Source organism: Hypomesus nipponensis, chromosome 1 (genome assembly GCF_054491055.1).
Source record: "Hypomesus nipponensis isolate SF chromosome 1, ASM5449105v1, whole genome shotgun sequence".
NCBI lineage: Eukaryota > Metazoa > Chordata > Actinopteri > Osmeriformes > Osmeridae > Hypomesus > Hypomesus nipponensis.
Window position 1 is genome coordinate 7,421,490 of NC_140361.1, and position 14,804 is coordinate 7,436,293.

At 45.2% G+C, this 14,804-nt stretch overlaps 1 protein-coding gene across 1 annotated transcript; it reads right to left on the minus strand.

Moving 5' to 3' along the window:
- Positions 1-1,418: 1,418 nt before the first annotated feature.
- Positions 1,419-10,727, minus strand: gfra3 (GDNF family receptor alpha 3). Its single transcript, XM_084699020.1, has 8 exons — positions 10,478-10,727; positions 6,482-6,751; positions 4,886-4,960; positions 4,311-4,662; positions 3,972-4,081; positions 3,271-3,405; positions 2,884-3,014; positions 1,419-1,667 (listed from the first exon to the last, which is right to left on the minus strand). Exons 1-8 carry the CDS (start codon positions 10,560-10,562, stop codon positions 1,419-1,421), a joined length of 1,407 nt encoding a protein of 468 aa, XP_084555146.1. The 5' UTR covers positions 10,563-10,727.
- Between the last annotated feature and the right edge of the window lie 4,077 nt (positions 10,728-14,804).

Here is a 14,804-nt window from a genome sequence, read left to right on the forward strand (position 1 = left end):
GTTAATTTTACACGTTCCCTCCGAAATAGGAAAGAACAAGAAACGCAGGGAAAAAAAACATTAGTGTCAGCAAAGATTTATAAGACAGAAAATGGAGAGCCTGCGATTCTCTATGGTATATTTGCGCTGGAGGGTCTCTCCTTCGCTTTTGTTCTCCTCCCTCTCTCTCTCTTTGTCTCTCTCCCTCTCTCTCTCTTTGTCTCTCTCCCTCTCTCTCACTAGCAGCCCCCACGAGTCCACTGGAAGATAAAGAGTTCACGGCACGGCCTATTATCGCCCTCTGACTAAAACAACTAAAACACTATGAGAAAGACCTCACATTGTAAAGTTGCCTGCCTCCTCTTTCTCTATCTCTCCTTCACTCAGTTTCACTCTCTCTGTCTCTCCCTCCTTCGCTCAGTTTCACTCTCTTTCTCGCTCTCCTTCAGTCTCTCCATCTTTTTCTGCCTGCAAGCATCAACCCCAGACTAGGGTTTGTACCTGCCCAGAACTCATTTGACTTTATTTCCTTCCACTTTATAACTCATATTGTTTTATTAGGACTGTTTTATTTGTATTTATCCCTGTGGTCATTCTACCACATCTTTGCTGAGTCACAAGAAAACAGATAGAGACACAGATAGAGCAATAAAGGCGCCAAGGAGCTTGCCTCTGCTGGATCGAATGATGGGCTGGCATGTGTGTGTGTTTGTGTGTGTGTGTGTGTGTGTTTGTTTGTATGTGTGCGTGTGCATGTGAGCATGACTGCTGACAAGACTAAGAATGAGGTGGGAGATGAGATAATATGAAAAGCTTTCTGCAGTTAGCTTCGTAATCTCTTTAAGCACGGGCACGCACACACGTGATGCGCCTTCACGGGACGGTTACGCCTGGTTTATTTGTAGAAATGGCAAATTAGCTTAGATATCTAGCAAGCCCACTCACTGTGCGTCATCAACTGTGTATGTGTGTGTGGGTCCTTGTCCATCACTGCAAAGTAAAAGTATATGGGTTGAGGGCTGTGTGAGATGCACTGAAGTCAAATTACACTCAAGGTATTCTGGCACTTATATTCACCAATAAATTACTTGTACATTAAACATCCCCTAGTGTTACTGCACAGTTGGTCCAAACCCATACCAGTCTAATATGTCTAAGTCTTTATCGGGCCCAACCATTCCGTGATCACAGGGGTAAGTGGGGAGGTATGGATGGCATTGCGAGACACAAGGAAAAACAGACTCAATCTCAGAAGAAAGAGTGGGGGGGAGCAAGGGAACATGGAGAGATGGCCAGCCAAGGAATAAGAGAGGTTCAGTTTATAACCCTCCCTCTTTTCTATCTCTCTCTCTCTCCTTTCTCTCTCTGCGTGCCTGTCTCTGAGTCTGTGTGCATTTGGGGGCTGTTGGCTGTTCAAAGGGGGTCCCCCCCCTCGTCCTCTAGCCCCAGCTCAGGCAGACGGAGAGCAGTAGAAGGAGCAGCAGCAGGGAGTGAAGGGGACCAGGGGCCAGGAGGGAGGCCCCCCCGGCCCCAGACCCCAGGTTGGCTACGGTGGCCTTCTCAGCATACAGGGGGATCACGTCAAACTGACCCCCTTCCTCCTCCTCCTCCTCCTCCTCCTCCTCCTGATCCTGATCCTGATCCTGGCCGTCTTCCTCCACACCCTCCATTTCCTCGCTCTCCTTTACCTAAGAGAGAGAGAGAGGGGGGGGGGGGGAGAGAAGAAGAAATACAAAGCCGTTAGAAGAGATGCGGAGAGAGCAGACGGATGAGAGGAAGGGATGTAGGGCGCGGAGAAACGTAGAGCGATGGATGATGGAGAACCAGAGGGGGAAAGAGAGAGAGAGAGACAGAGAGAGAGAGAGACAGAGAGAGAGACAGAGAGACAGAGAGACAGTGAGAAAGCGACAGCATACAGTATGTGAGAATGGAGCGAGGGATTACGATGTGGAACATGGCAAGGAGAGGGAGGGAGAGTTAAGGGGGGAAAGAGGGAGAGAGGGAGAGTGAGGATAGGGAAGAGAGGAAAGAAGGAGGTAGGATTACGGGAGTGTGATGGAGGAAGAGGGACAGACAGATGGTCTTGCATACATTAATACTAATGATGTCTGATGGATGCTCTGCCTCCTGCAAACACCTTTATCTAATCCTCTCAGAAAGCGACACAGACAGAGGGACAGAGAAAGGGAGAGAGAGGGAAAAAGAGGGAGAACAAGCAAGAGAGAAAGAGGCTGGGACCCCTCAGAAAGAGTGACAGAGAGAAACAAAGCGAGAGAAATGTAAAAGGGAGGGAAACCAACAAGAGAGAAAGAGAGCGAAGAAGAGAGAGAGAGAGAGAGAGCGAAGAAGAGAGAGAGAGAGAGAGAGATAGAGAGAGAAAAGGGGGAAGAGAGTTGGAATCCCCTCTTGTCTGGCAGCCCAGATTATCTCTGGCTGTATGATGCATGCTGGGAGCAAAGAAACATAGAGAGCTCTACTGTCAGGCCATTTGACTATAATAGCCGTCGGTGGGTGGGTACTACAGTGGTCAAAAGGTACTAGAGCGGTCAAATGGGTCTGACAGCAATCACTATAGACACTGCACTGGTCAATGGCTTTGACAGATTTCAATGGGTACAACATTTTGCAGTCAGTAATCAACATTTTTCACGGCCAGCTGGAATTATCCAAAACTGCAGTCAGTCAGTCTAACAGTGGTCAGACATGAGGTCAGTTACTATTGGCCATCGGTCACTACCGTGTGTGTCAGTCTGTATATGATCAGTGTAGAGTTGTGGGGTCATGTTCTGCAGGGGTCAAGTTATTGTAGTGCACTCAATACTTGAAGTATTCTATTTCCCTTGTAGATATGGTTAAACCAGAGTTCAAATCCAAGTGTTCAAAGAGGTAATGATGGGTACTTACAGAGTGGAGTTCAGGAAGGGCATTGTTGCTGAGCTCTTCCTGGTGGTCCAGTGGGAAAAGGCGAGGGGGCGTGACTGGCGTGCTCTCCACAGGGCGAGGGGCAAAGCTACCCATGGAACTGATGGAGTTCCCTGAGAGAAAAGTGAAAAGGACATTAATGTGTTTTTTTTTTTGTAAGACAGTACTGTGAATGACTATGAGCGATTGTAGCTATCTGAATATGTTTTCCTATTGGCTGTTACTGTATATAAAATACAAAGACGCATTAAATGACTGACATTGAGTGTACTGTAGGGATATGCTAACAGGCATGTTTGTGTCAGTGTGTGTGTGTGTGTGTGTGTGTGTGTGTGTGTGTGTGTGTGCAGGTGTATATACACAACTCACTGAGACAGGGGTTGTTGGTAAACATGTGCTGTATCCTCAGGCAGTCCTGCAAGTGGTTGCCACTACTGTCACAGTCACACCACAGAGACACGGCCATGCTGTTGTTGGTGACATAGTTAGGAGTCATGAAGGTGCCTGGAGGGAAACAAGGTTAAACCTCAGGACAAATTGACAGTACACTGTATTAATACTAGGGATGCATTGACATTTTGGTCGTTGATTTTCGGTTTGGGTCGAAAGAGGTTGAAAACAGGCCGAAAATGTGAGCTGAAAATATGTCACCGCCAAATGCTCAGATTTCATTCTCGTTCAATTTAGCCATTATTACCAAAGTAAAGTTGTTTTCAGGTACAAGTACAGATATTCCACAATAGTTTCCCTAACAGCAGTTAGGGACCATCAACAATGTGAAAAAATGACTAGTCTTATTGGAATTGCTGGTCTTCTGTTTTAGAAACTCAGGGCAGAACATAGCATATGTTTGCATTTTCGTAGTTTGGACAACAAAAAAACGCACCAGGTGTTGCCAGAACCTTCTTTCAAGCATCCTCAGTGCTGGAAAACTCCAAAGTTGTATCCCAATTTTTAAAAAAATCCCCTCCCTTTCTGTTCCTCATTTCTTCCAATTACTGCTATTTGCCATTTACTCCCCAGCTCTATCCATCCTAGCTATGCTCCCTGTCCTCTTCTCTCCTACTCACCGATGAGTCCGGCGTAAGATTTGAGGCACGCAGCGCCATTCTCTCGCACACAGCCGGAGGGGGACAGACCCGAGGGCTGGCAGTTGAGCTTGAAATCAGCCAGTCTGGACCTGAGGCACACACACACATTAATAAGGTGGGTTTCTAATTCTATGTTTTAGGTTGTAGATAGATGTTTGTAAAGAGAGAGAGAGAAAGAGAAAGAGAGATAGAGAGAGAGAGAGAGAGAGAGAGAGAGAGAGAGAGAGAGAGAGAGAGAGAGAGAGAGAAATATAATGTTGTATCAGGCAAGATAATAACTGTAGGTCTGAGAAAAGCATGCGAGTGTGCACATCTCACCTGCAGAGCTCGTCCCTCTGGCAGTAGCTCTGCAGGTGCAGGCAGTTGGGCTGGAGCATGTCTCTCTCCTGGTAGGAGCAGGAGGGCACGATGGTCTTCCTGCGCCTCTCGCCGCACAGCGTGTCCGTGCAGGGGCAGAAGAGCAGGCCCAGGCTGTACTCCTCGGGCACGCGCTCCAGGAAGCGCCGCAGCGCCCGGTGGCATTTCTGCCGGTTGCAGTGGTCAGTGCCCGCAATGCGCTTGGTGCATGCCAGGACGTACTCGGAGCGAAGCGCACCGCACTTCTCGTACAGGCCGCAGTCCTGCGCCGCCTTCAGACACTGGTTCTGACCGTCCAGGGGGAGGGTGGTGTCTGGTGGGGACAGGGAGTGTGTAGAGGGAGGGAGGGGAGGGAAGAGAGGAAGGAAGGAAGGAATAGAGTGGCAAAAATGAAAACGAGGACCCTTTTTTGAGCCAATGCCGTTACAACTTAACTTGACAGATTTATCATACATCAAAAGAAGAGACTAATTAAGAGTGTAATGATGAAACGATGGCCAGGTGCCTGAGAGAGAGAGACGAGGCAGGGACTCTACCTGCCACTATGGAGGCCATGCGGGACATCTGGAAAGGCGGATCCTCATAGGGAGATGACTCTTGCTCATCATCTTCTACATCATCACAGGGGACAGAAACAACACATGAGACTTAGCAATAACATCACGTACACGTCAGAGTATGACCTATAATATTAGTCATGTCACAATCGAACCTAGCATTAATTACTACATTATGACCTTGCAGTAACTATGATACGATGTAGCAATAACATAATGATATAACCTAGCAATAACATTCCATACACGTTACATCAAGACCTGACAGTAGCATCATAATATAAATTTGCTGAAACATCACATACACATCCAAGGGAAGCTTTCACAATGAATGACCCCCGTGTTTATTAATGGAGAGCTAGTCTTGAGCCATGACCGAAAAAGTACCTTAAATCTTAACGAGAACATTTTATTGTCATAACACTGCATCATACCATCATTACACCATGACATCTACTTAATGAACACAGATAATCACAGCAGTACAGAACATAACCTACAAACCTAACAGTACACAGTTCAGTACATAACCTAATCATGACCTTACGGCAACTTGATAAGAATTTAAGTCATAACCCCCAAAAAAGTTATATCAAATTTGATCATCTCGTGCAGAAACATATGCTCATATGAGACAAGGACAAGATCAAATATACTGGATGTGTCGGCTTAACTTCCAGACGTTCTTTCATAATGTCATTGCGCCACCGCATTGAATTTCACATCCCTCTCCTGCTAATTCTAAAACCCATTCTAATCCGTCAATGATTGATTCTGCATTTGTTCTAATAAACGTTCGCAAGCGCTTCTGATTTCCACAAATTACACGGTGCATGTAAGAACCACTCAATCTATATTTAATAACATGCACAGACTTTGGTATGTAAATCCATTTGGGCTGTATATTTAGTGTAATGACACGGTAGGTAGGAGTGCATGGGTGGTTCTGAGGCTGAGGACTGTGTAATTACAGTATGCATGGTGACTAACAGGCCACAGGGGAGGGATCCATTAGCTAGCATTAGCTAGCATTAGCTGTGGACGGCTAGTCTGGCTCCCGGACAAAGGCTGACTGACCCTGCACTGACATTGTGGGGGGGCTTGGGGGCTGAAAGGTAGTCCTTCTGCCCTTTCAGTTACAGACAAACATGCACTGGAACCCACACACAAAGGTGAAAGTGCACTTTAGTCTAACCCCTGTTTTGCTTGTACACAACTACTTTGGGTAAAGACTGTGAGTTGGATCAAAAATAATGTCCTATCCAACTTACATTCTCCACCCAGAGTTCCAGCTCTTACCATCTAGTTGAAGATTCAGGGTTCCCAAGAGCATGCTGAACCATTCGAAACATTAATTCCTGTCTCTGCCCATCAAGCATCTCAACACTAACATGCAATGCAGATGTTGGCCATGAGGGTTGTGCAATATGTCACCACTGTACTGTTATGATATTGTGTGTTTCTAGCTTCTTCTGTGGAACTGAAGGACATAGTCCAGAACAAATGTTCTAACATTCAACATTCAAGTATCTTATCAGTCGACTCTTACACCACTCCACCCCGCGTGACCTTCACCTTGCAGGAAGTGGAGGCTCCAGTAGACCTTGAGGCAGTGCCCCTCTTTGCGAATGCCTCTGGGGCACTTGCAACCCAGCAGGAGTCGGTCGCTGTGCAGGGCAACCAGGGCCTCCAGGCACTCCAGGCGGGCCTCACTGCCAGGCGAGGACGCTGCCCGGTCAGTCGCACATCCCTCCAGGGTCTGGTATAAGGCTTCGCACTGGGGGTCAGCCAGGCAGACCTGCTTTGCCTCCAGACAGTTGGTCTTAGGCAGGGAGGGTGCCGCACCTGGGGAAGGAAGATGGGGAGGACAGGTGAAATAGGGTGTAGGGGGTTGAGTCATGTGATACAGGTCGAGTATCAGGTCAGCCATTGTAGAAGTAGAACCAGATTAAGTGGGGGGACCTGTGTACCCCACCCAATCAACCAGCTCTTGCAGTTTCATCTGTCCTGCTGGGCCTAATAGCTGTATGTGTAACTTGTCAGTGTACTCTGACCACGTTCCCCAATGTGCATTAACCTATTGATGTAGACAAAGGTGTCCTATTAAACTCATCTCACAGTCCAGATTCATAAAGTTACTCAAGCTCAAGTACTCAAAGCCTTCCACGTAAACTTACCACCCGTGGCAGTAATTTGTTCTTATGTGTGCGCGATTTCCACAGTAAATGGAATACAAAAAGGGACCATTTTGGATCTGACTCCTTTTGTGATGAATTTCTGTTTCATGGACTTGCAAGGCACTTGGCTGAGTAAATCAAAAACATATTTAGTGTGTGTGTGTGTATGTGTGTATGTGTGCTTGTGTTTGTGTGAGTTATAGCGTTTGCATAAAAGCTACAGCTTACACAGCATGACATTTCATATTTGTGGCACAGATTTCATTAGATTTTATATTGCAAAAGATATTTTGGGGTGTTATTCCTACAATCAATTATACAACTAAAAAAATATCAGAGGCATAGGCAAACACACACATGGAAGAGTTGATGTAATGCAATGGAGGGAGGATAATTTGAAGAGAGAGAGAGAGAGAGAGAGAGAGAGAGAGAGGGGGGGGGGGTAAGATTGACAAAAAAGGGAGAGTGAAATTGGGGGGAGACAAGTAGAACACCAGGTAAATGGAACACCGGCACACAGAGACACACACCAATCAGAATCTTAGTGGTAAGGACTCACAGTATGAGGCACAATCAGCATGTGCCGGGAATGATAAAAATAGCGCACACACACGGACGCACATAGGTAGACAAGAAAAACAGGTACACACAGGTACACAAGAAAGCACACACACGATTGCCCTGAGAAGGACCCTTTCATGTCTGTCATGCTGCGAGGGAGACTAGGAGGCACAGAGACTATCATTATTACAAAAAACACAATACTGCACCACCACAGGAGGGGGCAAAGCAATCTGTCTGAGAAGCAGACAGAAACACACACACACAATACAGTGGAGGAATGAAGCGACTGAAAGATCATAAGCCGCTTAACACAACAGATCAGTAAACTGGATGAAAATTGACTATCACTACGAATGTGTCTACATACATGATACCTTTTTTCCGATCGCAGGCAGATTGAATTAGCCATAATAAAGTGAGGTTCACGATTGGTTTACGATTAACCAGATTATTGACCCATATGAGGTGAACAGAATAACGTCCAATCACAAGTAGGCTTATTGAGTCATTGGATTAATTTGTTTTGGTGCAGTGGGCCACCCACCCTTGCAGCCTTTCCATTCTATGGTTACTAGCTCCTAGTATGAGCATGTGAGGTGGGATGGATCCAACACAATTTATATACTACATGTGCTGCTTGGGCTACACTGGCAGGCATCATCCAAACTAACGTGGCCCCTTTAGGAATGATTGAAAATATTCAAATGAAATACACAATCACATGTGAAAGAGCTTGGGGGGGGTGGGGGAGGGGGCATCAAAGTCAACCAGCAATTTGGTTTAAAAGAAAAGGCATCGTCTTCAAATAGCTTAAATCATTTCAGTCAGTGGGAAAAGGAATAGGCATAAAAATTGTGGGATGCTCCCTAAAAGAATCATACTTAGGTCAAATATTTTCTCCCAGTCCCAGGTCCAAGTCCAGTTCTTATGTGTCTCATTATGTCTGTAGATGGGGCCAGGAAAGAGCAGAGGCTGACCCTAGTTCAGTTATTATGGGTAGAAGGTAATAGAGGTCATCGGAGTTCCAATCACAAAGTTCAGTTTCGCGAGCAGCGAGGTATGACATCATTACCCTGGAGAATAGCAGGATGGGAATATGACAGTGCAAGAGTCTGATTGAGGCCAAGTGTGCAAACACACACATACACACACACAGACAGGCACACACAGATGCAGTGAAAGACACAGACCCACACACAGCCAAAAAGGCATAAGCCCAACACACCATCTGGTGCTTCTGTGTTTGAGTTCCAAATCCCAGTTATCAACAAAACACACATTCGACCCCTAACTACCCCCTGGACGCACACAACCCCTAGACACGCACAAGTCACTCACACATCACACAAAATCACATCTTCTCCCTCTCTCATCTCCATCCATCTCCCTCACACTACAAATGCTTCCTGTCTAACACTACACGCATGCACAATTACCTAAGGATAATTCCTCCCATGACTAAACAATATTTAACCTTTCCATTGGGTTTATGTGACTGGGAAGCCATAAAGGTGTTTATGTCTGGGTTTTTATCAGTGATTGAACAAAATCCAAAGTCCTACTGTTCAAACTTTAGGCTGACGCTAAGCGTTGGGAGGTCAAGTCGAGTGGGTTAGCCTAGTCCGACTGTCAACACATGTATGTGCGCAGCCCAAAATCTGTCCGTCTCCACGGCTAGTACTCAAATACACCTGTACGAGCATCTGTCGGCCAGTCGCACCTGCACGCCGATAAGACGTCAACCAGTCCCGATGTGTTTGCACACCGGCGCCGGTTGACTGCGCTTCCTCATTGCACAACAACTTCACAATTTATTCTGATCTGCAGTTGGAGGCGAGGTGAATTTATATCGAGATAAAAGGGAAAGAATCAGACACGACCTGAAACTCAATCACAGAAAGGTGTCTGCATAAATTACACGCCTTACAGAAAAAGACAGACAGAGAGAGAGAGAGGAGAGAGGAGAGAGAGAGAGAGAGAGAGAGAGAGAGAGAGAGACAGAGACAGAGACAGAGACAGAGACAGAGAGACAGAGACAGAGACAGAGACAGAGACAGAGACAGAGACAGAGACAGAGACAGAGACAGAGACAGACAGCTCTGATATATGAGTCGACCCTTGAGAATGACGCTTACACCAAGACATCAAACACATCAAACATGTAATCATCAATGCGGCTAATAAATAAACCTGTCGATGCGAGAAGCTCATATCGCGCAGCAGCAACTGAGAATACAACATTTTTTGGCGTGCCAGTCATGATGACTCCCATACAAACTGCAGAAGGAAAAACGTACAGAGGCCATTCTGTACCTTTTTCCCCACGAATGACAGAAGTTCATTCAAGTGTTGTAATAAAGATCAGTGTGCATGCAGGATACAGCTTCTGTTACGGCAAAATCGTTGCCACAAAATGTTGCCACAAAATAAAAAATAGACTAATTGTCCTGGGGGACAAATAGGATGGTTGTGTTTAAGAGACCCTTTTCTGAAGGTTCGTGACAGGTTGATAAACAATATAAAAAGGATAGGCTACATTAAGAACCTATATCCCATTTGAATCTTTAATCAAATAGAATAGGCTATTTAGGCAAACAAATATAGGCTACAATATGTAATCTCAAATAATTAAATACAATCCAACAAAAATGACATAAAAAAGCATCCAAGATGAAAACTTTATACTATAATGACCCATTTCCCTTTAAAACCAAACCATACGCTGAATATCACGAGCAGCAATTAGAGATTAGATATTGACAGTCACCAATAGTGTGTTGGCAGTGACAATAATAGTTATGCCCATTGGCTTTGAGTTCTAATCTTTTACCTGGAAGGAATACGGCCAATAACATTCCGAGTAGAAACATCTCTGTCAACAACTCCATCATGAGGTGTAAAAGGCACCGGGACATGGGATGGTGAGATGGTGAGATTTTGACTTGGCGCACTTGGCCAGTCTCCGCGCAGTGCGCCCGCTGACACCGACCAGCCACTCCGCTCCGCGTTACATCCACCGGGAGACGAGTCACGATCTATCACGAGCCAAATAGGTGAAGGTAAAAAGTCTGCTGTCTTCAAAAACAATTCCCCAAATAAGTCACAGTCAAACGCGCAGTGGACTGCTCGTGCCCTTTGTTTTGTTTCGCAACTAACCGCTCAAACTAGTTACATTTTATAGCCAGTAGGCAAGGCTACCCTTCGGAAGGAAATCGAAGATCATCACGCCATTATCTCCAGGCTCTCTGGGTAGTGAGAAGTTCGTTTACATGCTGCGACTGTGAGAATAACGGACAAGCAACCGCTTAAAGCCTGTATAACCGCGGTCGTCCTTTCGCCGCGCAAGAGGGGGTTAAATGACAGTTTGAGCGCAGCATCGGTTTCACTGACTGAAGTGAGAACTGATGATAGGCTGTGAGGTGCGAGGACGCGACGACAGGGACACATTAGGGTGCCGTGCACACTCCCTCACATATTCCCCCCTGGGAAAATATCCATTAGAGATTTCAAGGTAACCATACCCAAGACAGAACTTTGGACATCTATTCCAAATGTTCTGGGACCAATGTTTTGGGTCTCTGCTAATTAGGCTAATCAAACACTAACTGATCGTATAGTCTAGACTTCATTTACAGCCTGTATAGACTTTGAGCACCTCGGTCCCCGTCTTCCTCCTTGGCAGTGACACTAGAGGATGTAGCCTAGTTATCTCCGGATTAGCATGCCGTTTAAAAAATAAAAAACTTTTTTAAGAACAGCAGAATCCAGTTATTCCATTCAAACTTTTTATTTTACTGGACAACATATAATGGAAAGACATAGCCTAGCCTACAGTCTAATTACGTGGCTACAAATTGACCATTTCATAATATCTTACTTTTATGTTTTTCTGCCTGTTTTTCAAAAGGGATATGTCTCCTCCTTTAATCATGTCACTCTTTGATCCATCTTTTCAGATAAAATGGATGGTGTTGAAAGTAGTGTGAAATCGGCTATTGCCAAGACAGTACTTGCAATCTATATACATTCACTATCAGATCTCAGATTATTCTTATTTTTAAATCAAGATGAATAGACTAGGCTCCGTTTCCAAGTTTCCAATTCCATTCCACTGTTTTACTCCACTTTTTTTCTTCTCCCATGCATCCCTCTAACGTTAACACCATGTACAGCCAGTTCTATCTGTTTGAATTAGTTAGGGGGACCAGATCAAACAACATATTGATCAGAAAAAGGAAACGTGCTGTTAGAGGAGGTTAGAGATGATTGAGTGTGAGCTGAGGTGGATGTTTAAATGGGAAGGGGTGGGGGGGAGAGGGGGCTGTCAAAAGTTTATGACAGGCCAACCATAAACAATCACTGGGGCGTCTATGGAAAGAAAGATCCGGCGTGTTTGAATTATTCACACTTCTTACTAATTGGCAAACTCACCGGCCTGGGAGAAGTCTGGGTTTATGAGCACAACATTTGCATATGCTAATTTGGAGCCTGTCTAGTTGTCTTGCTGATCGATTTAAGACGATGGGAAACATAATGACTGGAGTAGGAAGCACAGTTGGTGTTTCTTGTTATTGGGTGTTTGGTACACAGCACCATCCATCTCCAATCATCACTAATCAGAATATTCAACCTTCAAGAGGGGAGACACTGAGTATGGTCATGACTATTTATGCAGTTGTCGGCATATATAGTTTCTAACCATCACCTACCCATTAGGACTGTTTATGCTTTATGTTGATATTCCTTTTTTTCCAGTCTTGATTACAAATTGCCTACAGCAATCAGAAAGGTCATTGCAGTGATGACACCCATACTCTTTCTCTCTCCTGTATCCTACACACACACACACACACACACACACACACACACACACACACACACACACACACACACACACTCACGTGCGCTAACAGCATGGCCCCATCAAACAAATTACACGGCTCTCTGTTTCCCCAGAGGTCGTATAACCCCACGGCCTGGTGGGTAATCAGTGTTCAGCTAATAAGGCGAGAGCTCACCCTTTTCTCGAACCTTTTGGACAGCACTGTGGCATTACAATGGACAGATCTGGGCCCTTCTGGAAGACCATCTGGCCTCCATCTTCATCTTTCCCCCACCTCTGTCTGCAACCTTGCTCTCATTTCAACTTCACCTCTTTTCTGCCCAGTTTCAAACACAATCTCTATCTTTCTTCTTTGGTCTCTTCTTTCTCTCTTCCATATGGATGTTATTTACCTTTATTCCGTTTATTCACAATTTGTTTATTTACTAAAAGACAGTCCCAGTGACCCTCACTGCAAACCGTGTATTTCATCACCAGCCAGATGAAAAGGAGTAGTGAAAGATGAAGGGATAGGGTGAGAGAGAGAGAGAGAAAAAAGAAGAGGAATGAGGGTGAATCTCCATACAAGCATGTAATACCAGATATTGTTACGAAATTTTGCAAACAATTTCACACGCAATTTCTCTCTCTCTCTTTCCCTCCATTGATCTCTCTCTCTTTCTCTCTCTCCCTCGCATTTGCTTTATATGCTTGTTAGTTCCACTTCAAATGGCAAATGACAAACAATCTAAGCCGGTGATGCGGTAGCTTACCAGTTCAAGGCATCAGAAAAACAAACAATATATTCTTTGAAACTTGCACTAGACTGTCTATAAAAACATGAAAGTGTTACATACACACATACACATTTCAAATAATCATAAGCAAACAATGATGTCCATCTTTCTGTAATAAATATTTATGACATGAAATATCAGACACTTCCTCTTCGTCAGTCTTGCATATAAAATATGCACTGATGCAATATGTGTTCCATGAATCAACTTATATTGACTTTTAAAGAGTCAGCTTTCAGGGACACTGCACAGCTTTGACACTCACACACACACACCTCCCTCTTTATCAAACATCTGCTGGTGTGCTGTGGATCGCTGTTGGCACTGTGAATGGTCCTGCGTAGCCCCTGGTGAGTGAGTCTTCCGTATGCGCTACTGGGAACATCGCAAGGCCAGAGAGGGGCGTGGTCCGGGATCGGGTCTATGGGGGAGGGAAAGAGAAGGTGAGGAGGGAGGCAGGGTAAATATTTCCCTTTGAGGTAGAGCCTCCAGAGCTAATATTGACCTGCACACCCGACTACACGCGCAGGTACAAATTAGCTACAGTACCGAGGGACGCACAATGGAGCAATGACACGCGTTATCACCTGGCTGAATTGGACCGTCTGCTGCAGGGCCAACAAGTACAGAGTTCACTCCTACTGGGAGGGAGTGAGAGAAAGAGAAGGGACTGAAGAGTCACCCTCATTGTGAACAGTGGTCCAGCCTTTTACAGGCGACCCATAAAATCTGCAAATTTCATCAGCAAAACAACGGGAATCATTTCCCACCAAGCAACCATACTGTGGATTTCTCTTATAAGACTCAAAATCCAATCTAATATTTCTGCCTTCACAGTTAAAATAAAATACAGGACTGCAGTCAAGTGAGGCAGGGAAGGAAGTGTTCACCACGGCTTCTTCACATGAGGCATCAGACATCAAGGTCCTGTCATTAGCCAGCCCATACTGTAGGCCTATAAGAGCACAGCTGTGCAACTGGAGTCAGATGATTAAAGTGGATTTCAAAGTCTTTTAAGACAAGTTGAGGGGTGTAGGACGGGGAGATGACGAGTGATGAGGAGTGACAGCGAACAGATTGCTGCTGCTCCGGGCTAGCCCTCAGGTGAGAGAGGGAGAGGCATAGTCCCCCAATGTTGAGGTGGGGAAGGCGGGGACACAGCTGTGTGTGTGTGTGTGTTTGTATGTGTGTGAGAGAGAGTTTAAGTGTGTATGTATGTTTATTTGGATGTTTGTTGTGTGTCAATGTGTGTGTGGGAAGGTTTGTGTATGTGTGTGTGTTTGTCAGTCAGGGCCCTACGGCTCAGGATGTGCTGTCGCAAAGCAGCTGACACTTCTTAGCAACAGAATGACAGCACTTCAGAGACTCATTTGACTCTGGCAAGTACGGGAGACATTCTAGAAACTTCCTCTGAGTGGAAAACTTCTTCCTCAGTTTGACCTAAAGACTGTAAAAACTAGGCTATATGTCATAGTTTTTATTGACATGGTTCAATGTCAATATGTTTCAGCAATAATTTTTTTTTAGAGCATATGTTT